At 47.2% G+C, this 27,434-nt stretch overlaps 1 protein-coding gene across 1 annotated transcript; it reads right to left on the reverse strand.

The window, feature by feature from the left end:
• Positions 1 to 238: 238 nt before the first annotated feature.
• Positions 239 to 27,434, reverse strand: DUSP10 (dual specificity phosphatase 10). Its single transcript, XM_072856986.1, has 4 exons — positions 27,325 to 27,434; positions 24,892 to 25,737; positions 5,944 to 6,321; positions 239 to 2,493 (listed from the first exon to the last, which is right to left on the reverse strand). The coding sequence occupies exons 2-4, from the start codon at positions 25,691 to 25,693 to the stop codon at positions 2,228 to 2,230; spliced, it is 1,446 nt and encodes a 481-aa protein (XP_072713087.1). The 5' UTR covers positions 25,694 to 25,737; positions 27,325 to 27,434; the 3' UTR covers positions 239 to 2,227.

A 27,434-nucleotide genomic window follows, 5' to 3' on the forward strand; every position in this document is an offset into this window, starting at 1 on the left:
GGGGAGGGAAGGAGACCATCTCTGCTAAGGGACCTCCTGGAGCACGAAGGCTCCCAACCAGCCAACAGTGACTCCTCTGTCCAGCCACTCTCCTTAGCCCAGGAGCGGTCACAGGCCGAGAGGTTTTGCCACCTGGACAACGCTCGCTGCCAAGGGCTTCTCAGCAAAAGGACCAATATTGATAGTAGAAGATTAAAAAAAAAAATCAATTCCAGTAGAAAAATAATTTAATAAAGGGATAAGTTTCAAGAAAATATCTGTATAGTAACAACATTTTAAGTAAAATGTCCACAAAAATATACATGTCTAATGTGATTATACATTTGTTTTCTGACAGGTCCTGTTTTAAACTTGGTTCAGTCCATCTAGGTTTTCATCTAGGAAAAACCTTCACTGCTACCAGACTTCCTGGGATATATCAGTTTGCACAACAGAATCATACAAGAAATGTTTTCTATCTCATTTTAGGCTCATACAAATAAACTTTAGAGTTGGTAACAGTCCAGAAGAGATCAGGTTATACCATATAATTAAAAAAAAAGTAAATACAAAGAAAGCAGAAGTCAGCCACCTAAGGGACACTGTCAGGCAGAAACATCAGCCCTACAATACACACCACACTTAACACTGACACAGCTGGAAAAGGAGGGGGATGAAGGAAAGATGGGCAAGAGAGGGGGGGAGGAGGAGGATTCCCAGGAATCCTGGAACTGCTAAAGCAGCAGGCTATAGAGAGGCCAGGGAAAAGCACACAAGAGACCAACGTATTTCTAGAAACCGGACAATTTTGTAACATAGAAGATAAGCTAATTGTAGGAAGATGAAAAGGAATCGGTGGAGAATGTTTATTTCTTATTTTTTCCAAATGGCTAATAAGCTGTAGAAATAACAAGTCTGTCCAAAAAGAGCCCTCACCAATAGCGCTAATTCAGCTGAACAGCTCCAAAACTGATGTACTTCCAGGAGAGAAAAATCCGGTTACAGAAATTGAAGGATGCAGGAGTACACTAGAAAATAAAGAAAACATGTTCCACCAGCAGAGGACAGGAACAAAACACTGAAGAGGAGATGCCAAACAAGAGATATCAGTTTTGTCAAAGGGAGATGTACACTGCAACAAAAAAAAACAAAACAAAAAGAACAGAACAAAACCCCATCCCATAGAAAGAAAATGGAAAATTGCTAAAAGAAATAAAAGGACACACGTTTTCCAAAAGATTTTTTGTTTTATAATCAAATTTTTTTTTACATAGACAACTGAAACACACCAATATTTTGTGCGAAAAATATTTTAAATAAACTTTGCTCATTCTTGATTTTTGTACATTCTGATATACATATGTAACAAGGTTTATGGCACTGTAACCAGGATCAAAATCATATAAAGGAACCAAATAATTGCTCTCATTTATCCTTTCTAAACCAAGCCAGCTGCCATTGCACTATTAGACTTTAAAAATTATCTTATTATTAGTGGGCAGCCAACTCTAATTGGTTTGAACACTCAAAACAAACCCCAAATTATTATTGCACAAGAAGCCAGTGAAGGCATATGGCATAGAATGATCAAAGTCCCTTACTGTTAAAACCTTACACCCCAAAATAGAAAAATAGAACTGGAACATGAAACACGCCAAATAAACTTTTTTTTCCTTCTTTAGTTTGAGTCAGGAGTGTGAAAAGTGCCTTGCAGCCTTTTTAAGCTGCTCCAATTTCCTTTGCATCAGTGAGCATTTAGCCAAGTTATCTTTAGCAAAGCCTTTGCAGAACGAAGGCCCTTATGTTTCAGGTAGGTTTTTTCCTGCTTTGTTTTGGCTGTTTGTGTTTCATCTTCAACTTAGGTTTCTTCAGTCTATGAACCTGCACAGACTACTTAGCCATAAACTCTACAAGTAGCTGGAGAGGAAGGAAAAATAAAAAGAAAAAAAGCCCAGTATTTCTTCTTCTTGTTGTTGTTTTGATTTTAAAAACTACTCCTTTTGCTCCAAAGCCTCCCTGCTCTGCCAGCGTCTGGGAAGGAAATCACAACAGCATCCCAAACACGGCAAAGTTCCTGGATCTCTTGTAAAAACCTTTCCTTACAAAAAAGGTTTTTATTCACAAAAAGTTTGCCACAAAACCCCCCTTGAAAGCTAAAAAGAAAAACCCACAACCCACCCATCACTTCCCCAAATCAGGTGAAGAATAGGTTAACCCCTCCATTGACTGCCTCCTCGTAGCTTCGCTGTCACACAACAGTCTCTACGCCGATCAACTTTGGTGTGAGGATTCGCGGTGTAACACCATTGTTTAGATCTTCTTCGAACTCCAGTAACTGCCCCATAAAGTTAAGGTTAGGGGAAATGATTGGTCGTTTGCCTTTTACAAATTTATAGGCATCCGTCATGGTCATGCGCGTGTGCTTCATTAAGTACGCGATAACTATGGTGGCAGATCGGGAGACACCAGCCTGGCAGTGGATGAGGAGACCTTTTCCACACTGATGAGCTTCCTCTGGAAACGAGAAAGAGAAGAAAGTAAGGTTTTTGCCAGTTCATAAATTAGAAAAAGCTCAGTGCAATGAAGAGTAACTTAATGTGAAGAGTCCCTTTATTTAATTACAAGCACAGCAGCGTCTCCTGCCCTTCCGCTCCAGTCCATCTTCCTTTGGGGTTTCAGGAGTTACTGAATGCGAAACACAGGCCAGTTTAACACTGAAAATCCTCACGTTCACTTTTATCTCTTTATTAGACAAACTGCACACAGAGACACTGCTGTGCTGCTCACGTGCACTGCCAGAGCACATTTCTTTAGGAGGTCAAGGCCCATGACAAGGCAGCTCAGGCTCCATCTCCACCTCTGTCACAATGCCACTGCGTTACGTCAGCATCTCAACCTCCCTGTCTTTCAAAGCAGGACACCACCTTTCCAAAAACCAGGTATTTTCAGATTCAATTCATAACAATACATCTGTTTTAAAGCCTATTCTTTGAGGCTTTTATAAAGCTACTCTTGAAATGAGCTTCAAGGGGGCACTCCGCTGTGGTGTCTCTGCAAAAGCAGGAGCTGGATCTGGTTTATACCACAGCAAGACTTCAGTGGTAAGAGACCTCACATTCTGACTCCTTACTTCCTGCATATCAAGCTCTGTTTTTTTGAGCTGGTTACCTTCAGCAGTGTGAAAAAGGGACTACCATCCCTGTCTCTTCATGATTGGAGCACAGCATCGCATTCTGCTGAATGCTACCCCTCCAGAGCTTCTCACGGGGAGCAGTGGGGAGGGAGGGAAATGACAAAACACACACACGCAAATTCACATACATGCTCTCCACCAACATACATCACTTGGAGGGATGCAACCTGGGCAGGATTTAGGGAGGACAGAGCCCTTGGAATCACATGCTAATAGGACAGGAGAAAGAGGAGAGTCACTACCATACCATCCTCATCTCCCACAGCTTGCTTTTAAAACTTGGAGATAAAGTTTAAGATGTGACACTTCAATCTATATTTCTTTTGTTTTAATCTGCAGGAGGAGCATGAATTTAGTTTGCAAGTTTTGGCATGAACCCAACCCCACCAAGAGTATGGTTCATCCTACCCACATGTTCAACCTGTATTGTGAAAGCATAAATGAAGCCAACTTCCCTCTAGACGTTTTTGCCAGTTAGTATTTCAGAAAGCTGAAACTCTAACGCATTTTGACACCCTTTCCCAGAGAGTTTTTGATGATTTCACTTCCGATGGCTTTAGTCTTAGCTAAACCTGGGTTTGGTTGTGGTTTTTTCAAGACATATTTAAAGAAACATAGGCCAATGATCTACTGTTTAAACATTTCCAAGTCTTCTCAAATGCAACTTAAAGTTTACCCTGAGGAAGGAAAAGCTTTGACTAGTTACTTCCCCAGCTAGCTAAATTTGCTATGGAGAAAAACTCTCAATGGAGAAATATTTGTTTATTAAAAAGAGACAGACCCTCAAGCTGTAATTATTAAAAAGGAAAGTAAAATGGGTTTTGAAACACTTCCTAAACCTCTTCAGAGCAAGGCTGCTTTCTCTGCCCTTGGTAAGGTCATAAGCCAAACAGTATCTTTTAGTGGTTTCAAGAGCTCTAATCCTGCAGTTCATAGGGATGCTGGGTGCAGCAGTCTCCCTCCCTCCCCCAAAGGGCCTCAACTGAGCTTTGCAGTTTCTTTATGTAAGCTTAGCCTATTGCATCTCCTCATCTTGTTGAATTCAAAGTTTAAGGTTTTACTGTATGTTTTGACCCAGCTTTTCTTCCCAAAGGATCAAAGCAAGGTTCCCTCTCCACTGCCCTCAGGGGGGGCCTCCCTTCACCCAAAAAGGGGCATTCACCTTCCCATGCACATAGTAATCAACAGTTTGGGGAGCTGACAGGACTAGTGGTAGAGCCAGGGTTGGGTTAAGAACACTAGGGAAAATTTGGTTTTAATTAGAGATCCTTTGATCCTCTACACTGTAGAGGACAAGCCCAAGGGCTCCTGGTAGAAGCTCTCAGTGGTAAGACTCAAGCTTTAATGCTGCACTCCATCTGAACTGCAGTGTAAGCAGTAATTTGCCTATTCACCTTCACTAAAGTAGCATGGCTACAGAGCGCACGCATCAGCACACAGTGACCCCCTGCCAGCCAAAACACAGCCAGACTAGGCTGACAAGCTGTCTACTTCAGAGCAGCGAGCCCCCTGCCCAGGCATACAGCAGGGGCAGATGGGCTCAGAAGAATATGCTGAGCTTGGACCTCCTGCCCTGGGACCCAGTCCCATGACTGGGGCCCGACCCTTGCTGAACATGAGAGCACCTCCACAGTGCCAGCACAAGCAGGCTTGAGTTTCAGGAGCCATGTACCCACACCGTGGCTCAAGGGCCATAAACATTGATGGTTTGAGGGCAGGGAGGAAGACGGCTCTGCACCCACTTCAGCATGCGGTCAGCTAAGGACCTAAGCTGTGATGCAGCACAGAAGCATGCTTCCTTTGTCTAGTCCTCCCCACCATCAAGCCTGAAGTACTGGTAAAGAGATTAGCCCAGCCTCAGCACAAGAAAATAAAATTGTATGTCAGTGGTCCTCCCAGCATATTTCAGAAAACCTCTCAGGACACATACTTGTGCGGGGGAAGCACAAGTGACATTCACTACGCTGCAAAAGCTGTGCCCACAAAGCCATATAGAGGGGCAAGGGAAGGTCCTCAAAAGCTTTCAGTATCCCATGCTGATGTCCTCACTGACCAGCCTTGCTTAAAGAAGCCATCTGGCTTTAGCCTACATGACCAACCAGAGCTGAACGCACCCCTAAACTTGGCTGAGGGTTGTGCTGCGTGGATCGTAGCAAGGTTGAGAGCAACGCGAGTAACGTTGCTGGGTCATTTCTTCAGCAACCTCCCCAACAAGCTGCATGTCTGTGGTGAACTCCCTCACACAGCCTACAGGGTTTAGGGGCTTCTTAATACAAGTTTTCATCACAATCCACTCATCCACACATACACTCTGAAGTTATAGATCTAATGGTAGAACAAGTGAAGTGTGAAAGTTTGTCAGTTTTCTCATGAAATTAAGTTAGGAAAGACTCAGCCACCATTAACAATAGTTAGTATGAAAAATCGGCTGGAAGCCACTGTGGAAAATAGGAATGCAAAAGGAACCAAGAAGAGGGGATGACAAAAGTCTCAGTTCTCTGGGGTTTCCTGAGTTTGGAAGCCTGGAGGTAGGCATCACTATCAATGGATAAAAATTGTACCCCCAGGCTACTTAACTGGATATGCCAGAGATGAGAGAGAGTAGAAACATGAGGTGCTCAGCATTTCTGACAACCTAAACAAAAGTAAATATGGCCTTATGCAGCCTTCAGGGTAGTTAGCGAAGCATGAAGTTCACTCTAGATTCTTACAACAGGTAAAAAAACCCCAAACCAAAAAAAACAGGACTATTTCCAGTCAAGGGTAATTACCAATGAACTCAAAAGCCTCTTCAAAATACTGCCTGAGATTCTGCTTGTTGCTGTCAGTGGCCGGGAGCCGCTTGTAGTTGAACATGCCTTTCTCATAATGGTACAGGGGCAAGTGGGTGGTCACATTGATTACGTAGCCTATGTTCATCCTCTGCATTTTCTCCAAGTCCTGAGCATCGTGCTCGTTTCCGAGGAAGAGGAAGGGCAGGATGGGGGTGAGCTCAGCGTTCTCGATGTCCGGCGTGGTGGGGATGGACTGAGGTAGCGTGGGGGGCACAGCAGACGCGCCGCCCCCTCCTCCCCCCTCTGGGCACTCTTGCAGCTGGAGGGAGTTATCACAGAGGTTTTCGTGGTTCTGCTTGAAACCGCTGAGTCCTCCTGGGAAGAGAGGCCAAGCAGATATTTTGGTTAGACACTCCGACATTGGCAATGCTTTGGACCCACCTTTCTTTAGAGCACATGCTGGGGCCACCAGGGCTGGAGCTGGCACTACTGTCCACCACCACTGTCACGGTGACTGATGCTGGGCACGGCTGCCAATGGCGAGGGTGGCATGAATCAGTGGCACACATTGTCCTCCCCTCCACAAGGTGCCAAGGAACAGGTTCAGACAAACACGCCTGTGCAGTATCGGTGCGCTGGGGCTGCCTCGCCTATGAGCCCGTGGGAGGAGGTAAAGGCAGGGGGGAAGACAAAAGGCATTTTTCCAAGACGGAAAACATTGCCAAAACTACGAGCAAATGGGCTAGCAGCACACCAAAGCAGAGCAGCGAGCCAGCTGGGACAGTCTTTTAGCTTTACCTGTCCACGGCAGATTTGGCTGCCGGGAGCAGCCCTGCAGGGCAACCCCTCATGCACCACTGCCGAGGAGGGGCAGGTGCAGCTCCTGCTGGCATCGCTCCGGGGAACAGCACATACGCATTTGTGCGACCGAACAAAAGAAAAACGCTCTGCATAACCTAACAGCAACTGAGGTGCTCACTTAACATGTGGCAAACAGTTCTCCTTTTTCTGCCCTGGTTGCCTGAAAATATCTAGCAAGAGTTATTTTTAGGACATTAATATGGATTAGGAAATGGATCCGAGGGGCAAGGGAGAAGTAATTTTTTTGGCTTGTGCCTCCCTTGGCTCTCCTGCACGTTTTGCTGGCTTTTTCAAGCAGCGTTTCCCGCCTCCCCCCCCCTCCTTTTTTTCCCCTCAGGAGGGTGGCTCCGCAGAACTGGAGCGAGAAAAGCAGACCTTCTTTCTACACCTCATTCGGCAATTACATCAGCCCCAGGCTCCCCACCTGCCCGGTTTCCATAGCAATTACACAAAGCACACAATGACATCAGCTGGCATGACATCAGCTCTTTGAGCGCAAACAATACAAGAAGAACTACTTTGTGTAAGGCCTTTGGTAGGAGGCGGCGTTCCTGGGAGCCGCTGATGTAATGCTAACAGGTGGCTCCTCCAAAAGAAAAAGGCGGAAAGAGGAGAAATGCAGTGATATATCCCCCCTGCCTCGCCCGCAAAAGCGCATGTTTGTTGTACCAGGATACTTGGAGTCATGCACCGCATCAAGACGGGCCAAGTGTTCAGACTCAATTGCACTTTGTCAAATGCAAGCCAAAAAGAAAAAAAAACCCAGGAGGGGGGAGAGCTATACTGAAGTTACTAGAAAGAGCTACACTAGCCAAAATAAATGTTGAATGTCACCATCCTGCTAGTGTTATTTTGTTTTAAAAAAAAAAAAGAGGTTATTTGTCTTTTCCATGCTTTTTGACAGTGATTTGGCAAAGGAAAATTTTAAAACAGAGCAAGACATGCTGTCACACCAGCTCTGGATTAGATACAGCAAAGGGCTTCCACGCCTGCATCTCAAGTGCTGCCACTCCAAATGTCCATGTGCCTGCCCATAGGGTGGGACCCACCCAGGGCCCATCTTGGTGCCCTATGGGGTACATGATGGGCATGAGGTACCCAGACCAGGTCACAGCCATCTGAGCCCCTCTAATACAAGTGCTCTTTTTAACATCCAGACTTCTGTTCTTCACATGCCACTAGTAACTCACTTTCCCAGAAACCCTTGAATCGCCCACAAACCAGAGTATTTCCCCGCCTCAAAAGCATGCTTGTCTTCAGCTGTTTCTGCTGTTTACAAGACACAGAGCAAACAGATCTGCCTCAAAGACCTCTGTTCACAAAGTTGCGATAACAGGGGAGCAGGACAGAAGGAAGAGCAAGGACAAAAATCTGAGCTCGACTGCCAACGGCACCACCTGGCCTTGACAGGGTCTGAAAAGTCTTCTCAATCCACTCAAGAAAAACAAACAAGACTATGGTCCCCAAGCTGAGGATGTTTAAAGTCTCATCCAAACCGACAGCCCCAGCCTACAGTCTGGGCCAAAGGCTAAGCCCTAACCCACATTCCCATCCTTCTGCATGGTCACACAATCCATTCAGCTTAAATACTGCTGTTTAAACAATAACCAGAGCATGCTGGGATTCCCGAGAAAACCCCTGAAGAATAAGCTGCTTTAGTGACTCCAGAGTCAATGCTCATTTTCCACCTCTCCTGCAGCCTTCTGGGAGTAAGCAGCCATAGGATCCCATTGCTTCATCACTCAGGTGCAGACACACTGATGACACGGCAGACACCATCCTGCTTCACCAGCCACCTTGTAAAGTACAGGAGAGCTGGAGAGTCTAGAGCGAGCTCCTTCCTCACCACCCATGTCCTCCTTCTGGGGCCTCTGCCTGCCCTGTTGGCCAGAACACACCCTTACTCCTGTTACCCACTCTTCCACAGTGCAAGCTTTGGTCCAGCAGACGAGAACAGGCAGGAGAGGACAGGAGTCCACCACACTGTGCAGAGCTCCTCTGTTATCACTGTACCCAGAAGAGAGCAAGAGGTGCAGGGCAATCCCCACCACTCCAGCAGGAGCATCAGGCCAAAGGATGGAAAGGCGATCCCAAATATGCCATGTGGAAGATGCCCAAACAAGTGGAGTAGCCAAACATACAATAGCTTCATCTACAACTTCTTTCCGGACATTCGCCAATGAAGAGGTCACCCTTCCTAATGTCAGTTCACATCCCCGCTTCTCCTTGTTCTCCTCCCTCATCTGGGTATGGAGTTAAAAAGTCAGTTCAAGCAATATTTAAAGTACCATACCCATGCAACTCTCAGAGCAAACGTCCCTGAAACAACATGTTACTAGGGAGAGGATTACTAACCTGAACTGGCTCAGACACATGAACAAGGGAGGACTGGACAGGCACAGAGGGAAGCTGAACTCTAAAGTCAACAAGTAGGAGCTTAGCTTGGAGATCTGCACTGCCATACAAGTCATGCAGGTCCCAAAACAGGATCTAGACACCTCATGAGTGCTGTTCCCTTAAATCCACTCCCCCCACGCTCACCACACAATCTTTGCTCCTAGCTGATTTATGAGGCACTAGTGTAATTTAAGTGGAGCTCATGCATGCATAATGCTCAAGTTTTTCTAAAGTAAGACTACTTCCCAAAAAAGGGTCCAAGCAAAGTTCATTATGACCAGCCAGAAAGAGTCAAAGAGGGATGGACTTTCCACATGAAGGTAAATATAATGTACAGTGTATTTGGGTCCATCTGTATTCCTTTGTCAAACAGCTGCTATTTCAGCATTTAAAGTCTTTGTGCAGTGAGGAAGAAGAGGCTGTACCTGGAGAGGAGGCCAGCGCATAGCTACTGCAAGCCTGGTCTAAGAGATGATTCATTAAACTCAGCAAGGACCAATACATATCACTGCTACTGACTGCAACTCCAGATCACAAGGAAGCTCAAGGCATGGATGCAGAGACTCCCCTCGAGGCTGCAACAGAAGTTGTTGAAGCTGCTCAAGGCTTCCCAAACCTGGGGCATGACAAAAGTGTTACAGAGGACAGTAACAAGGAGCGTGGAGGAGAAGCACAACCTGGCAGAAGCCTCTCACTAGCACAAAAGCAAGCTGCATTTTAAAAGCAGCTTTTCAGCTGCTATTTGCAACATGCATAAAGCCTTCATCATATACAGGCAGCCTAAGCAGAGAGGCAATATGATATATCCACCAGGAAAGACCATTAGCATGCATAGCAGTGCACTTTGAACACCAGCCATGAAGCCTAGACTCAGCTGTGTAGCCACCTTCAGTGACAAAAAAAAATGCCAGCAGGTAGATAAGCCACCAATGTTCACTTCTACAGAATGCCATGCTTGTAACCTGTCTCTTCTAGATTTAAACATACCACATAGCTTTAATAACCAAAATATGGCAAAAAGCCTGAACCATCCACCCAGTTTGATGCAGCCCACGCATGGATGCAGAGAACATCCCAAGTGCTTTTGTGCACACTCTGCTCCAAAACAGCTGTCAGGCAGGCTTTCAGGGGGGACTGAACGTACCCAAATCTGAATGAAGATGGACATGCAAGGATGCCCAGGACACTGGGGAACCCAAGTTATTTCTTCCATAAGGAAATAAATCAATGAAGCAGAACACTTCACGGCAGACAGTCTTACCTGCTATCCAGTGCAACATAACAGAAGATGGAGGACTCTTGCTCACCACTGATGCAAGAGCCAGATATTTTTGCAGTTATCACTGCATGACATCTTCCAGCATCCTGCCCTGCCAGAACAGTTAGCGAGCGACAGACTTGGGATTGTCCAAGACCTCAAAACTTTTAGGAAGTCTCAAGTCAGCACCGTATATGCTCCAGCTATTCATAATTGTTTGTTCAACTCCTTTGCAGCCATCTGCCCATAAACATCTTGCTTAACACTCCTCAAAATCCCCTGCTGAGCAGCGCCTGGGCAGCAGCTGCACACAGATTTCCCAGCTCCGAAGCCACCCAGGAGCCCAGGGCTTGCACCAGCACTATGAGGCCAGGTGAGCAGCTGGACGGGAGCCAGAGCAGCTCTGAACAAATAAAAAAGACAAGCAGCATGGTGCTTTCATAACAATCACGCCAAACACGGTGTCTGTCATTTGCCATCAGAAGAGGGCAAATACAATGCAAAACAGGCACAAAAGGTGTGGCAGGAACTAGGCAACCAGCTCTTAAAGGACCATGACCTTGCAATAGAAACAGTCATCTTCAAAGAAAGCAAGAGAAACAAACCTTACCTGCACACATTTTACACAAGTGATTTTTTTTTTTTTTTTAAGAGAAGATTGAGAATTAAAGTACAAGTAGTACAGTAACACCTGCCCTCCTCCTCTGTCTTCTTTGGCACCTCTTTCAACCATCACTGCTATTCTACGGCTGTTTGACTATATACAAACTAAGATGTGGGCTTACAATATGTTTTGGTAGATTTGCAGTAGGTTTCCTATCTGGAAACAGGCTCTTACCCGACAGCAAAGGGAGTAAGTGACCTTGTTCCCCCTATAGTGAGAGAGCTTAGAGAGGCAGTTACCATGAAATACGCTCATCATAAAGCAATACCTTTGCATTACCTCATTGGCAATGGCCATACTTTGTTCTGAGCGTGGCAGGTACTGGGTGTTCCCGCTACGATTACAAACAGGAACATATTTTTATACATGACAGACTGCAGACGCGGGACCCACATTTAGACAGAACACGTGGTCCCGGGAGACAAACAGACCTTTTATACAGCTTTCAAAGCTGTCCAGGCAGATTTCTGGATCCGCTCATCCTCGATTACAATACCACAAAGCCATCTCAAAAAAATAAAACCAACACACATGCGCAACAAGAGCAGAAATCCCAGGACACTGAAGTATCAGCAGAAGAGACATTCAGTCTAACTTCCCCTACTCTTGAGTTGCTGGGCTCTCGTAGGGGGAGCAGTGGAAAATTCAGCGATACTGGGGTTCTGGCCACCAAAAGCTTCACTTGCTCAGAAACAAAGCCAAGTTATAAAATGCCCACTCAGCATGTGCCCTGTCAGTACCGACACAGCAGACCAAGCCCCTGCGGCTGCATTTGAGTGTGTTTGAAGTCAAAATGTTACAGCTATCGTTTGGGGTGCAGGACAGATATTCGGACAATTGGCGTATATCTGTTTAAGATGACGCTTTGAATTTGTGCAAGTACAGCCTGTTCCTTTAAACCTGTGACCTCATTTATTTACATTACTGCAGAAAAGCACTGCCAGAAGCAACAGCTGATGACAGTCTCATGTATTTTTCCACTAAGACAACAATTAAACCACTCCTGTGTTATTAATGAACAGATGACTTTGTGTCAAGTTGATTCAAAGTGCAGGATGCCTCAAGGTTAAGCAAACCTGACTCCGGCATGTAAAAATACAGGCCAGGTACTGCCAGCTGCTTCACCCACCTGGTGCTGCACCCTTTTCCCACCCGGGCAGGAGGGTCAGGGCCCCGGGGCCACCCCCATGCTGTGCCACCAGCGGTGCCCCAAGGTCCTGCTGCAGGGTGGCATGCTGGTGCTGAGCCACCACCGCTTTACTGCCAGCATTCGGGCTGCTCCTGTACCACAGCAGGGCACGCTGCGGACTGTAACACCATGCTCGAGTGAGATGCACTTACCTTTGAGCACCATGCTTGCTCATCTTTTTTCCTTACTGTCACATATTCCTCCCATTTGGCTCAGGCTACAGTCCCCACTGGCTTCACCTGGTAGGTAGCATCACTTTCCTTCTGCTGACCTTCACATGACAGGCTTACAGAGGGCCAAAGCCAGCTGAGCTTATTTGGAGGCAGTGGCTTGTCCCCAGGTCACAGGTCTATGGTAGGAGTGCTTTCCCATGCACGGGGAAGCAGCGAGCTCCAGCACAGAGGCACTGCAAGGGAGACCACTCCCCATCCAACACAGGTTTGCTTTTAGCAGCAAACCCATCACGGCTTGCTTGCTTCCACCAAGGAAAAAGGAAGAGCTGTACAGGTTGAAGCAGAATTCAGCCAGTATAGGCCAAATCCACTCCCAGGATGCGGACAACCACCCAGACCATCTCTTCATACCACCAACCAACACAGCCATGTCTGCAGAAGTTCATGGCTGTGCACAAAGGATCGTGTATCTGGGCCATAACCAAACTGAAAGCCCACTACCAAGGCAACACCACCAGATGACATGGAAAGAGTAAGAGCAGGAGAACAGCACTTAACTCTCCATACTTCTTCTGCAGTACTCCCTTAGCCTCAAGCAGGGATAGGTCTACTGGGTACCAAAGGCACTAGCAGGGAGGGCACGGAGGCACTGGGGGTGCCCCCATAGAGCACCAGAGCTAAAACCACCTTGCAGTAGAAGATCTGGCCATCACACTTTCCCACAGCTGTTGCTGGCACCATTTTAGCCATAGCAAAGATGGTTCACACTGCATACTGGGGATCATTCTCTGTTCATCCTGAAGTACTGAAAGAAGGGATGCCCAAATTTCCTAAACAACACAAGGCAGCCGCTTTCCTTGTCCAAGCAGGGCTCCATGCGCTGTGGCAAAGAACTGTGCTTCCCACACCTCTTCTAGAGCAATGGGGCTAATCCAAGCAGGTCCCTGTAGGAGTGTTCCTACTCTGAGACAGATGTCCTTCTCCTCACCACAGCTGCTGCTCGGCAGCGCTCAGGGCTTGCCCTCGCCGCTGTAGAAAGCTCGACATTGTTGAAAATACTGTGTTTGGCCCCCACAGAGGGAAGCTGAGATGAGAAGGGCAATTCCCTTCTGTCAAAAGGGATGGGGACTGATCAGAGCACACTCACCCAGGTGACATTAGGAGTTGCTCCTTTGATTTCACGGAAATTGTGGTTTGGGTTTTTTCTGTCTGTTTGTTTTTAAACTACTAGGAGATTTATGTGAGGTCAAGCCTACAACAGAGGGGAGCCCATCCTTGTGCAGTACAAGGAGACCACAGTGACACCAGGACTGCTTTACACACTACCATTCCTGCTGTTAAAGAAACTGGGGAGGGCAGAGTGAGATCAAAAGAATCATCCTTTTATAAGTATCCACATTTACCTCAACGACCGACATTGATTCTGGAAAACGAGGGGAGCAAAGGCATAACTGAAAGTTTTTCTACTTACGTTGCTACTAGCAAGTAGAATAGGTCTGACTTTCTGGTCCTGCGAGCATATTTCTCACCTGTCTGCAGGAGGTTCAAGAGACCCATCGCAGGGTTTCTTTCCCTGTCACCCACACGGCATTCAGCATCAGCCTTGCCGCAAAAGATTAAGCTTTAAACAAACATAAAAAAGGTAAACATAGTTCACAAAGAACAGCTTCCACCTCAATACACTCAATCTAATCTAGTCTCTCCCTCTAATCAAGCTGCCAACAGCACTTCAAAAAAAAAAAAGGAAGGCAAAACCCTGCATTCTGGAGAACTTGCAAGGTCAGGTTTTTTTCCATGTGGGAACTATCCCGAGAGGTCAGTTTGTACACGGATTCTGGCCTAGAGGAGTTACAAGCACATCCTTGACACAACCACTTTGAGGTCCCTTTAGAAGTCAAGAGCGTGATGCTGGAAAAAGAGGAAAGGTTTCCCCTCAGCATCGAGGCACACGCGCGCACATTCGCACGTTATTTCTAATTTCATCTCTCTGTGGCTCATGCCCCTTGCCACAGCACATCCTCTCCCACTGGCCTTCGCAGTCCCTGGTCTCATCTACTTTTATTTTGTCCTTTGACACCAGGCACAGTGCAGCCGGCTGCCCTAGGGACACATCCCAGGGGGGCATGAGGGAGGTCACTGAAAGCCCCTTCCCTTGCCAGGCTGTGCTGGAGATGCTGGCTCTGCCCAGCTCCGCTCTCGGCTCCTCCTGCCTCACCATCCCCTCCTCTCAGCCACCCTGTCACCCCGATGCCTAACACACCCCAACACATGACTCGCTTCTTTCCGCCATCAGCTCTCACCCCTTCGCTTTTCTTCTTCTGAGGACCACTAGATCATCCCAATTAGTTACAAACAGAAACCACCAATAATTTTTTTTTGTTTTTTAACCTGCTGCTAGGGAACCTTTCTTGGGATTTCAGTTTGGGATTTTTTTTTTTTTGTCTTAAACTTAGCTTTAACTCTGCCTTTATGTTTTGTGCCCAGGCCACCCATGCAAATCCCACACATCCCTTCCCTACCTTACTCACCAGCTTTTTCAAGAGATGCCACTAACTTCTGGACTACTCAGCCTGTCCAGAAGCCACCATGAATACTTCTGGACCACACCTCTGAATTCAAGACAGTGGTTCCAGCGTGTAACTGGAAATCCCACTATGCTAAGTGAGTCCAGAGTCTACCCATTTGAAAGAAAAAAGAAAGGGGGGGGGGGGGAAGAGTATTCACAGGAAAATAAACCACATGACAGAATCCTTCGAAGCTCCGAGTTATCCTCAGGGAATGTTCAGGAAGGTAAGAGAGGAGAAGGCCTGCTCTCAATTTTGGTACAAGGATTAAGCTATACAATAATATAATTAAGAACAAGACAAGAAACCCCACATCCCAAACACAATATGGTGACAATTCTGTGGCGACAGACGAGGATTGGACTTGCCCTCCCTGGAGGGCAGGCATTTATAGCAGAAACTCAAAATTAGACACATTACAACTTCTCATAGCAAAAGTATGCATACCCGTGGGGATGTAGGCTAACATGAAGTCCAATTAAATAATCACTGGAAATGTCAGCATAAACCCTGAAGGAATACATACTTCTACTGTGAAATGCTCCCACTGGAAATCATATTAACAAAAAGGTCATCAAGAAATGCTAAAGCTATGTACAAAGGAGGCAGCGGAAGTGAGGGGGGAGGGAACAGAAACTATTTTAATGCAATAAGGATACCACAAATGGTTTTATATTGACAAAGAGCTACGAGTCTGTTTTCACAGAGGTACAGTAGACCAGATTTGCCCAAAACACCAGGTTGGGTTAAAAAAAGAAAAAAAACCCACCTAACCAGTTACCAATTCTCTCCCTGCCCATCACCATGTGCACCCCTGAAGCAACTGGCCCACTTGGCCTGGAGACAGCCCGCAGCCAGTCTGATGGCACACGAGGGCTTTGGCTCAGGACGTCTGAAGAAGGAGAAGGGTCCCGGCACTGTGTCAGACATCTGTAACACTGGATGCGTAGGAGTGGACATTTCTGTTTAATTCACATGTTTTAGAGAACACTGACATTTTCATGGTTCAGCCATCCATTTATTCCCTTTACTCTTTTAAGGGCAACCTCTTCAGGGCAGCTTCTTTCTAACAGAGCAGGCTGCTTTGTTTCTCCCAAGGATGAACACAGGCTCTTTTCCAGTCCCAACCACTGCTCCTCCACATCAGAAACACCAGCAACATTTGCATTGATATGAAAGGAAAACAGGATGCTGATATACCACACCAGCATTTGGGAGTGCCATCCATCCCTGCTGGATCTAAACTCTTTCAAAAAGTGAAGAGTTTCTATCCTTTTGGATAGAAATTATAATAAAAATATCTGGCTCTGATTTGACACTTTCCAGCAAGGTATTTCAAAGCACATGAAGAAAACCCAGAGAAAGTGAAGGGTGCTGTCTTGACATATCCCAGTGCCACACTGTCCAAAAATAAAAACAGCAAACTACTGGAACCAGCATGGTGCAAGCCAGCCCCCACACCGACACAAACTTCAAGGCCAGCCTTGCAGGCACTTAAATACTAATCCTAATAGTCAGGTAGGCAAGGCCAGACCCTAAAAACCCCAAAGGGCAAGAGAAAGTTGACCCAGTTTGCATGCATACACTCCAGAGTCAAGGGAAGGAGGAAAAAAAAAAAAAAAGGCAAAAGAGACACATTTACAGAATCCAGAGCTAAACAGGAATCAAACAAGGAATCTCCAACCAGATCAAAACCAACCCAGGTCTCCTTGTCTCCACAGGTGAGTTAACACTAATGTTTCCCAGTAAGCAAAAGCACTGTGTTATCCCTCAACAGAGATGTCACCCTGCCTTACAGGACTAACAAACACCTATGAACCTAAGATTAACCTCATGTTAAACAACCACATTAAGTAGTTTTGTACCTAAAATATGCCTACAAATTCTAAGTGGTGGCTTATTCTTAGTTTCCATCAACTGAGCAGATGGACTCCCATTATCTTAGCAGAGACCAAGAAGAATTAGAGCCCGTCTCCAACACAGCACAGGTCAACTGCTCTAACAACAGCTTTTGCTTTAAAACATCATTGGTCAACTGCTTACATACAGCTTAGTATCGCACTTTGGCATAATAAACTGGAGACAACCAATTCACCTGATATGACAGAAGCTTGCAAGTTATCTTCTTTTTTCCAAATCTCTAAGCCATCATAAAAATATATATATGATAATTCATGTGTGGACAAGGAGTAACATTTGTTCTTCATTTTATTAATTAGAAGCTGTTCTTCTCTGTTGCAGCGAATCAAGTGGGAATTAACCCAGGTATGCTGTATGCTTTCTAAAGCTAGAGCATAGTAAAAGAGTTGGAACCAACGTGTTCACATCACTACTTCTTTTTTATTTTTTCCAGTTTCCTCCTTCAAAGCCATTATCTTTGAAAGAGTGGTGCACACGTGCAAAGCAGCATCTAACCGTAGTGGGAGCAGTGGCTCCCAAGCCCTCCCACCCACTGAGCGCATTCACGTCCCCCCAGCAGAAGGTGATCACCCCACTGCACTAACCCCAGACCCCTCTGGGGGGGACAGCCCAGCGCAGGGACACATGAGCTGGCTGGACCCCAGCCAAGGGAACTGTGGGTGTAGTTGAGCTGAACAAGGCTAGCGTTGCCCCAAGCAGCAGCAATCGGAGGCTCATTCCTTCAGGACAAGAGGGACTAGGTAGCACCCAGACCTGCAAGGTCCCAGTTACTCCCCGCAGACTTGCTGGCTCTGGCCTCTCTGCATGCACTCCCCTGGGACATGCTCTTAGGGGCTCCACTAAAAACAAGCACCAGGAGATCATAAGCTTCTGCCCCTTCTGGATCTCAGTCTCTTCACTGGGAGTGGAGCTTTCCTGTAGAAAGGAGGTAACCTGCTCACCCAAGCAGAGAAAGACATGAAAATGAACCTTGAATTTTTAAAAGAACAAAAAACCCCTAGAGGCAAATCAGAGCCTACAGTTTATCACTTTAGCAAAGACATACTTTTAAGAGAGGAGGGGAAGGGGGTGCTCACAAGCCTCTCCAACTTTCTGCAACAGGCAGCTGCTCGGACAGTGGATGAACCTGGGTTGGCCACGCTTAACACTGATGGCAACAAGAGAGATGAGCTCAGTGTTACAAATGATAGAGAGGACAAAAAGAAAACCCAGACAGATTAAAATGACTTGTCCAAGGCCTCACAGCAAGTCTGCTGTGTGTGCTTAGTCACAGAGCAGGAGAATGACCATTGCACGGCCTTGGCCAGAGCTCCCCTGGCCCCAAGACTGCCCTGCTATCTAGGCACAGAGTTATCCCTCTAGCCAGATTACCCCCTTTCTGCACCACACAGAAGAGACACTTACTTCTCCTATCTCCCCCCTCCTCTCCTTCAAGCCCCAAAATGCTGCTATACAGGTCCAGAACCAAGTCAGAGACCACGTTCTGGAGGGACACATGCTCCTGGGGAACCAACATCTTTCAGAGCAGGAGAGGACACATCAAAACCAGCCTCCAGTGGGCTGAGATGCTTCCAGACACAAGGTTGCCTTAACCATAAGTATTGATTGAAGCAAAGAGTTTCCTGTACTAAAAAGTCACAAGGCATTAAAAAAACCCCAAACCCCGCAGCTTCACTACTGAAGCTACTGGAGCATTGATCAGCCACCCCGCACAGAAACCATGAGCACCCTGGGACTTTCCAGCTGCAGAAATAACCCTGCTGAACCCCTCCATGCCTCCTGCTCACAGGAGCCCCCCGTCCTGCCTCCACACAGGGTACATTGAGAGGCACAGCCAGGACTGGTGGTCAAACCCAAAGGCACTGGTGCACCATAGCATTCACTGGATCAAGACCAGGTGCAAGGCAGCCACGGGGAAGACCTGCCAGCTGAAGCAAGTGCAATGCTCAAGACAGCACCTTTATCCAGCTCCTTTCAACAGGACTCTTCGCCAGCTCTGACTTTTAGGGGAGGAGGGGAAAGGTGACATCCACAATATCCACCACTCTTCTTTAAGCCCTGGCTTACCAAACACCTTTGCGGTAACAAGAACCTCAAAAAAAGTTTAACTTTTACAGTATAGAGGTGTTTAAAAACCACTGAAGACAGATTCAGGTGAGTACCTAGAAACAAAGCTCCAGGCAAACAACTGCTCGTGATAATTCAGGTCAGCCTTGTGATTTCTGTAGCCAGTGATCTCCCAGGCTCACCAGAGACTTCCCAACAAGGCCAAGGATCCACGCATAAGATTATCTTATGCGCAAAGGGACAATGCATTAGGTCATCTTCATAGATTACCATAATTTATGTCTTTAAACAGCATGACTTCTGTAGCCCTGCAAGCCCATGCTGAATATTTGAGAAATATTTCCCTCCTGGTTGGCTGGTAAACACACAAAACAGACAAAAGTTAAGACGATGTGCATGCTGCTCCTATTTATGGCATTTCTTCACTTCAGAGTTGCTTGCATAAATAAAAAAACCTAACTATAATGTGGCTTTTCACACAGTGAAGAAAGAGTCATAACCTAAAGACAAGTGGCTGATCCCCCACTTCAAATGCACTGTAAAGCCAAGGTAATCTCACTTTTGTGCTCCTAAGTGTAGTAAAAACATTGGCTGCTGCTTTAGAAGGAAAACAACCCATGTATAGGTCCTAAAAAAAAGTCTATCTGTATTACTCAACATCCAGACACCACTCAAGCCTCAAATATAGCTACTCTCCCACCCTGAGCCTCTCTCAAAAAGGCTGTGCTCAGCTTAAGAATAAAAAGCCAGAAGACACACCAGCAAGCAACTCTATAAAGATTTTACTAGTAGAGTGTCTCGCTTCCAACAGGGTAAGGATAAGGGCAGCACATGAGGCATTCAGCTAATTATAACCCAACATTTACCTACCAGGAACATTGCAGGGGATGTCCCCCCAGTTTAAACAGAGCTGGAGACAGATTTTTTTTTTTTTTAACAAGCAGAGATATTTGCCTAATGTAACAGTTTGCTTCTTGACTCTTAGTTTGGTTTCCAAGGGTATGAGAAGCTGGAGAGCTAAAAAAAAAAATCTCCTTCCTGTTCCTCTCTTTCCAAGGCAGGGTCATTGCTCTCTTCCCCCCAAGGACAGCTAAAATGTGACAGGCACTGTGCAAGCCAGCGCTTTGAACTCTCAGATGCCATCATTTGGGAGGAAATGCTACACTTTCCATTACTGTTGAAGAGGCAAAGTTTAGAGGTACACTCCTCTGCAGAAGCATCCCCTCGAAGTACAGAAAAGACTGTGGTCTCCAACCACACTATTGCCCCCATTTACCTGTACGCAAAAGGTATAGACACACACAACCAATTTTCAAGTGTTATGGCCAATAAGATTATCTATTCCAGTGGAGAAAGACATACTTTTTTAAGCTCCAGCAACCAGAGTCTGAAAACTGAAGGTGAAATCTCAGCCCTAGAGCCAGCAGAAGTTTTTTTCCCCCCAGTGACTGATGGGGCCAGATTTCCTCTGCAGCCCAGAGGGAACATGCTTTAGTTTTAAACACATTGGACACTTCACACGCATTACTTAACACTTAAAAATACACATTTCCCTATTACAACCATGACCTAATAATTATTCAGTGGAGATCTCTGGTGGAAATAAGTGCCAGGCACGTGTTTTGTTAGTCAGCTGGATTTGTTGACCACGGAGTCTAGTTTTACTCTCAAATACACTTGTGCAGTGTAATCCAATTAGGGTTTAAAGTAACACCAGCACTGTTAAATTATATCATTAATAATAATAATTAATAATGTATTTGTAACAGATTATGACCAGGTCAGGTATTCCAAAGGCAGTTGATGACAGTGTTTTATACGAACATGGGACAACATAAAACAGGTACTTATTCCTTTTATAGGTGTCTCAGTCCCTCTGTAGTCGTTTCAACTTCACTGATATGAGACTTTGGTGTGGTAAGAGATCTGAAGCTATTCTTAGACTGTGGCAGAAAGCATGAAGTGGTTTGCTGGCAGGTCTTATACTCCCCACTATAATGACAACAAGTCACTTCATTTATTTCCCTGTTAGATGAGCAATGAGAAGACTGAAAGCCAGAGCATAAATAAGCTCCTCAGACCAGGAACAAGAACAGAGAAGCAACCAGTTACCACCACCACCAGCCAGTTCCTCCCCATCCCCCTTGCAGCAGTCCGGCCATTAGTTTACAGCACTCGGGGCGGGGGGGGGGGAATCATTATTCACCAAATTATGTTTTGCACCTCTGCTTTTGAATTTGGTGTTTCTCTGCAGTCAAACGGAGAAGCCTTTAAAAAAGAAACACAAGACTTCGGCAGGTTCACAAGGCTCCCACTGCTGGGGCTCGAAGGCAGAGGAGGAAGGGCAGGATGAAGACAACACTGCTAGACACCAGCCAGGGAGACAAATGCAACTCCTCTTGCGTTAAAAGCTGTTGAAATGTGTTGGCACGGATGCTTCCATTTTTCATTTTTATTTCATAAGTAAATTCAATTTAACTTGGAAGAGAGACGCTCAACTCCAAACCTAAACATTTAATTCTGGGTAAAAAGAATACTCTTCATCTGAATACAAATGAATCTCCCACTTCCTATTTTTAGGTCCCAGTAGCAAACTCAAGCACACAAGCCCCCAAGACTCCAGGCCACTTTTGTCATGAGCTGAGGCACTTGGGGAAGGCAGAGATGCCTCAGCATTGGGTTTACGGGAGAGAAAGGGGCACAACCCCTCCAAGGAGGGCCAGGGCTGCTAAGCCAGCCTGGGGCTGCACCGGCATGCTCTTCCTCCCCAAATTTAGCAACAGCTTTGCCACTGGCCTCAAGCAGAAGGGACGCTGAGCTCACATCACTGGTTTTTCCTCCTCTCCTTCCCAAAACTAAGCAAAAAAAAAAACCCACAAAAAGGAAGGCCTTTAGGTTTCAGTAAGCACGCAACACCATGGTCTAGTACAAAGGTGTGTAGGTGTGCGGGGTGGGGAAACATGACTTCTTCCTATTTTGTATACAGACAGACTGAGCAGCAGCTTCAGCCCTGACACCTTAGGCTGCTAGAGCCCATGTGGCAGCCCTGTGAAGTACATGATTCTTTTCTTTTTCTTTTTGTAAAAATAGGGGGTTTATGCCCGTCTCAAGTGCTGTTGTGCCTCCTGAACAAAGAAATAAGCAAAGATTTGCTTCTAAAGAGCTTAAATCAAAATTATGCAAATGTTATATTTATGACAAAATAAATGCTCCATGTTAAAGGAAGCAGCAAAGAGAGGCATGGATAGGAAGGGAGGAACAGAGGTCTTAAAATCCCCCCATATCACAGCATACATAAAACCAACACTCTCATCACAGTGCTAGTTTATATATTGGTTTGCTATATCAAAAATAAATCAGGCCACCTCTTTTTAACTTGAGCCTAAAAAGGTGCCCCATACATACATTTATCTATAGATCACAGCTCTGGCCTTTGGAAACAGCACAGAGTTTCTCTGCTGCTTGAAAAGACTCAGGCACCTAAAACCTAAATGCAGGCATGGCCACGTTGCTACCCCCTTGCGCTGTAAGCCAAAGCTGTAACTCAACCCTCAGCTTCGCCGATCAGATTCGCCCCACAACATGACACCGTGCCACGAAAACGGCACCGGGGCCGCGGGCTGACAGGCAGCACCAAACATGGAGAAGGTGGCACCAGATCAGGGGGACATAAACTTGGACGGCCAGGCTAGCAACCAGTGTTTGCAAACACAACACGGGGGATCAGATGGGCCAGCAATAAATTAGGACCAGATTGCTGCGAGCAGGAGAAATCTCCCAAAATAACAGATGGAGGCAAAGAGGGCTCCCCAGCTACCCCCAGTTTCATTTCGGTGCCTGAACCCAGGGGTGTGCACCCGCCAGCTCCTGGGCTGCTGAAGCATGATGGAAAAAACGCTATCTGACAAGTGAAACTAAATAACAAGCGCTTCCAGAACCGTCCTCCGGCTCGGAAACTTAACCACAGCCTTCCTAAATGCTGCTTTATCACACACTAGACTCCATTCAACCCCAGTTTGAGACCACTTCAAAGGAGAGGAGGGGAGTTAAGGTGACGGGGGGAGCTCCTCGCTACACACTTCCCCAGGTGAGGTCTGCTCTGGCCCAGCCAATCACTACATCCAAAAAGCAAAGGATTTGGGCTTTCTCTGCCTTCTAGCACGCTTCCAGATCTGTTGGCAGAATAGTTTGGGGAGGGGATTTCTGCTAAGCAGGTCTTCAAGGCAGATGCTAACATTTCTCAGTGGCTGAAAACCAGAAGTGGCCCAAGCAATCCCGCAAGCACTCAGTTAAATCCAGCGCAGCACCCAGGGGCAGCGACCAGCATTGGAAAGCGGGAGAAGGGGCTCGACAGCTTGGTGCTGCCCAACTATGGCTCTGCAGCTCCATCTCAGCCAGGATCTTACTTCAGACACTGAAAAAACTGCCAGTTTGAGGTTCACAGGAGCTTCAGCATTTTCAGTGAAACACAGAGGAAAAACACCTTCAGCATCCCACTTTTCTAAGCATAGGAAGGCTTGCAAGGCTACAAGCATACATCTGGTTGCAAGGGCTGTTACAACAGAATGACTATCACCAGAAATGTGGGACATCAGCAGTAACCTCACTCTGCAAAGCACCTCCTCTCCTTCTTTTACAGATGAAGGGCACCATCATGACCTGAAAGACTCAGTAAAAGCATACTGGGAACCTGTAGCAAACGTCAAAGCCAGCCCAGCATGACCACACGCTTGCTGGGAGCAAGGAGAAAGTTCAGTGCAATTTTAAGCTTCCACAAGATACACCCACAGCGGAGGATCTCACAGGACCCTTAGCTCCTATAAAGCTATGAAACTAAACAGAGGAAAGGCAATAAACCATCAGCCCAATCCATTCTCCTGCCACGTTGTGCAGGTTGGAAGTAATAAGCTGTACAGGAAAACTGAGTGAATTAAACATACAGTATGAGCTAAGCAACAAATCCTTCCATAGTTTCTCAGTGCCACAGCCAGTCTCTGCCAACCATGCCTCTGAATGGCATAAACACATGGGGGAAAGGGGATTCAATCTAGAGGGCAGCATTGTTATAAATAGGAGCTACAGAATAAAGTGAAGAAAAGCAAGTGTCCTTGGATGCTGCCTTAATTGGTGGGGCTTGTTTCCCCCAAAGCATTAAGGGATAGACCAAACACCACATTAAAACAGGAGCCTTTACAGGAAAGCCATATACATACATAAGCATGCATACATGTAAACACAACACTTCCAGATCACTTTTTAGACAAGGTATCTCCCTCTATCCATTATTCTGACCCCATCCCACCAAAACAAGGCTTGACTGCTCCTCAAGTTTTGCTGACTAGTCCATGATGCAATGCCTTGGACCAAGTGGCCTCCCTCATCTTTACTCCTCCCTTCTTCTACTCTCCCACTGCCCATCTCCAGCACCTATGAGTTCAGTTTTATGCAGACTAAAATAAGGCTGCTAAGTAAAGGTCAGTCTGATGAGCTAAAAGAGAAGTATACCCTCCTGGACCTCTGCCCCTTGGGCTATAAATACTCAAAGCAAGTACTGGGGGAAATTCTTTGTCTACACAGACAGACACCAGGAAGCACGCTTCCTTCTCCTTCCAGTTCCCACCCCCTCCGCTACTCAAGGACAACAGTCAGAAAAGCAAGCATCTCCCTGCTACGGGCTCCACGATTAGCCCACAGAAGGCATTTGCTTTGGTACTGGTGACTCAAAAGCACACAGGCCTTCCTAGAGAGATAAGCAGACACTTCCAAAGTTCAACCATCAGCAAGGCTGACACCAGAGTACACGCACTGCAAAGCAAACCATGAGGTTATGTGTGGGCAAAGAGGAGGATTACCTTTTAGGACTAGGGGTTCCTTGCCTTCTCGCTTGAGTGACTCCAGCACTATGTGGAGTGGCTGGGAAGGCATTACTCTGCTTGGCTCATTGGTATTCTCATCATAAACTATGATTTCTTTGGAAAAGATCCTCTTGAAGGAGTCCTTGCCTTCCCGGCAGGAGATCAAGTCCAAGACTGTGATCTTGCCCTGCTGGAGCCTTCGCCGGCTGATCTTGTCGGAACAGTTAATGTGGACAGCCCCTTGAATGTGGCTCTTATTATACTCCATGAACGGCCTGCAGTCAATGATGACAGGCCCTTGGTTCTGTTGGTGGCTCTTGCTGCATTTGGTCATCTTCTTCGCCAGATCGTTGGGGTAAATGATTTTGATGCTAGCGAGTTGCTTGGTGGTGCCTGAGACCGGGCTCCCCACTCCGCCCAGCGGGCTCAAGCTGCCGGCGTTCTCATTGCTGTTGACCATTTGGTTGGCAGAGCAGGCAGTGGAGGCTCCGGCGTTAACGCTGCTGGTGCTCGCTTGAGTTTGGGCCTGAGTGTCCTTGTCGTACGTTGCCACAGTGCAGCAACTGGCACTGCTGCATCCACAACTCAGGGAGCGTGCAGAGCCGTTAGATGAGGGCATATACGTGAGATTAGCAGTCTTTAGGGACACGACAGCTGTGCCGAGCAGACTGGAGTGGCTCTCACCAGCAGAAGAGGCAGATTCAAGATAGCTAGAGTCTAAACAAAGGTTGAGATCCTGAGGTCTCACTGGCCTCGAAAGTGCCACTACTACCCTGTCGTCTAAAGGAGATGGAGGCATGAGGAGGCTGAGCACTAGCAAGTTAAAAAGAACTCAAGATCACCCTGCAAAAGAAAAAAGGGAAGGGGAACGGGAAGAGAAAGGTGATGAAAACAGGTCATGAAATCACATAAGCCCACAGATATGACAACTCACTTTGCTAACACCCATTACCCACAGGTAACAACCCCTTCTGACAGTTATCAGCTCACAGTAGTTGCTAAAGAACCTTTTCCAATCCTGCAGCAAATACTTTGGCTATCTGCGTGCACGCACATGGCACGCAGAATACACACGACTAGCCTGGACTGTGCAGCTACACCCAGGAGGAGGCATTTGTCTACATGCAGATGGTGCTGAGCTATTCTGAAACCCCAGGCTGCAAGGCACACAACTGATAACGACAAAGAGGCAAGTTCTCTTGTTCCCATCGCTTACTGCAAGGGAAGCAACTACTGGGCTGACTCTACTACTGGGAGGAACACACAGGAGCTGAATGTGTCAAGTGGTGATATACAACTTGTCCAGCAAGCTGGAATAAAATTAGCTTGTGAATAAATTCTCCAAGATGGTTACAAACTTGAACACATAAAGCTAAACAAAAAACACCCAGGAGAAGACAGGAAAATTAGCTTCTGGAGATCTTTACATGAAGTAAGCGTGTGCCTTACACTTCCATCCCCCTGTCAGAGAGGTTAATCCAGCCCCAGTTAAGCCCCCAGCTCCAGGCCCGGGAAGGCTGCTGTTCTCCAGCAGTCCCGGAGCAGTAGTTCCCTCCTCCCTAGCATGTTTCAGAGCTTCTAGAAAGAGGGGGTCCCCTCCACCCCAGCCAAGGTCACAGCCTGCCCAACCTCTGGCTTGCCATTTGCTAAGAGACAGCACACAGGATCAGAACCCCCCGCCCTTTCCCCTCGGGAGGGAAGGAAAACAAGAGCAAAACAACCTGAGAAAGCCCAGACAGTGCCTCCCCTTCCCCAGCAACTTTCGGAGCCGCTGCAGCTCTCGCTGGAAAACACATCCTAGCAGCAACTTCACGAACTCCACCAAAGCCCCAAAAACCGAGCGAGCGCTTGCAGCGCTGGTTCGCCTCCCCATCCAGCTTTGCACCGGGCCCGTTGATCAGCGGCACGGAGATGCCCCATCCCGAACAGCGAGACCTCCTCCCGGGGCGGCCCGCAAGCCGCTTTTCTCCCTCAGCAGCCACCGGAGCAAACCCGCGGGCACCTCCGGAGCGAGGAAAGGTGCCGCGACCCACCCGCCCGAGGTCCCGGGGCCGGGCGGAGCGGCGCCGGCTCACCCAGGAGGCTCTCCAGCCTCCTCTTCTTTTCCCAAACCTCCCCTCGCCCTTTTGGCTGTTTAGAAAAAGGATAAACAAGCCCTGAGCGTCTTCGCCTGATGCAATTAAAAAAAAATTTAAATAAACGAGGGAGATAACCCGGCTCCTCTAGCTAGGGACGGGGGAAACAAGAAACAAAGCACGAGAGAAGCGGGAAACTGAAGTTTTACCCCCGAGCGCAGGGACACGGGTGGCCACCGCTACCGGCACGGCGGGCCGGGCCGGTGCTCCCTGCCGCCGCAGCCCTGCCCGGGCTCCCGCAGCCCCGGGGAGGCTCGGCTCGGCTCCCCTCCCCTCCCCTCCCGCCCTCACTCACCGGCGCGGCGCGCTCCGGCCCGGTGCGTCGCGGCCCCGCGCGGCCGCCGCTGCGTCTCGCGCCCGCTGCCCCGCGCGCCGCCTGCACCATCCTCGTTACTTTCTCTTTTG

This window comes from Ciconia boyciana, chromosome 3, assembly GCF_034638445.1.
Source record: "Ciconia boyciana chromosome 3, ASM3463844v1, whole genome shotgun sequence".
In the NCBI taxonomy this organism is placed as follows: domain Eukaryota; kingdom Metazoa; phylum Chordata; class Aves; order Ciconiiformes; family Ciconiidae; genus Ciconia; species Ciconia boyciana.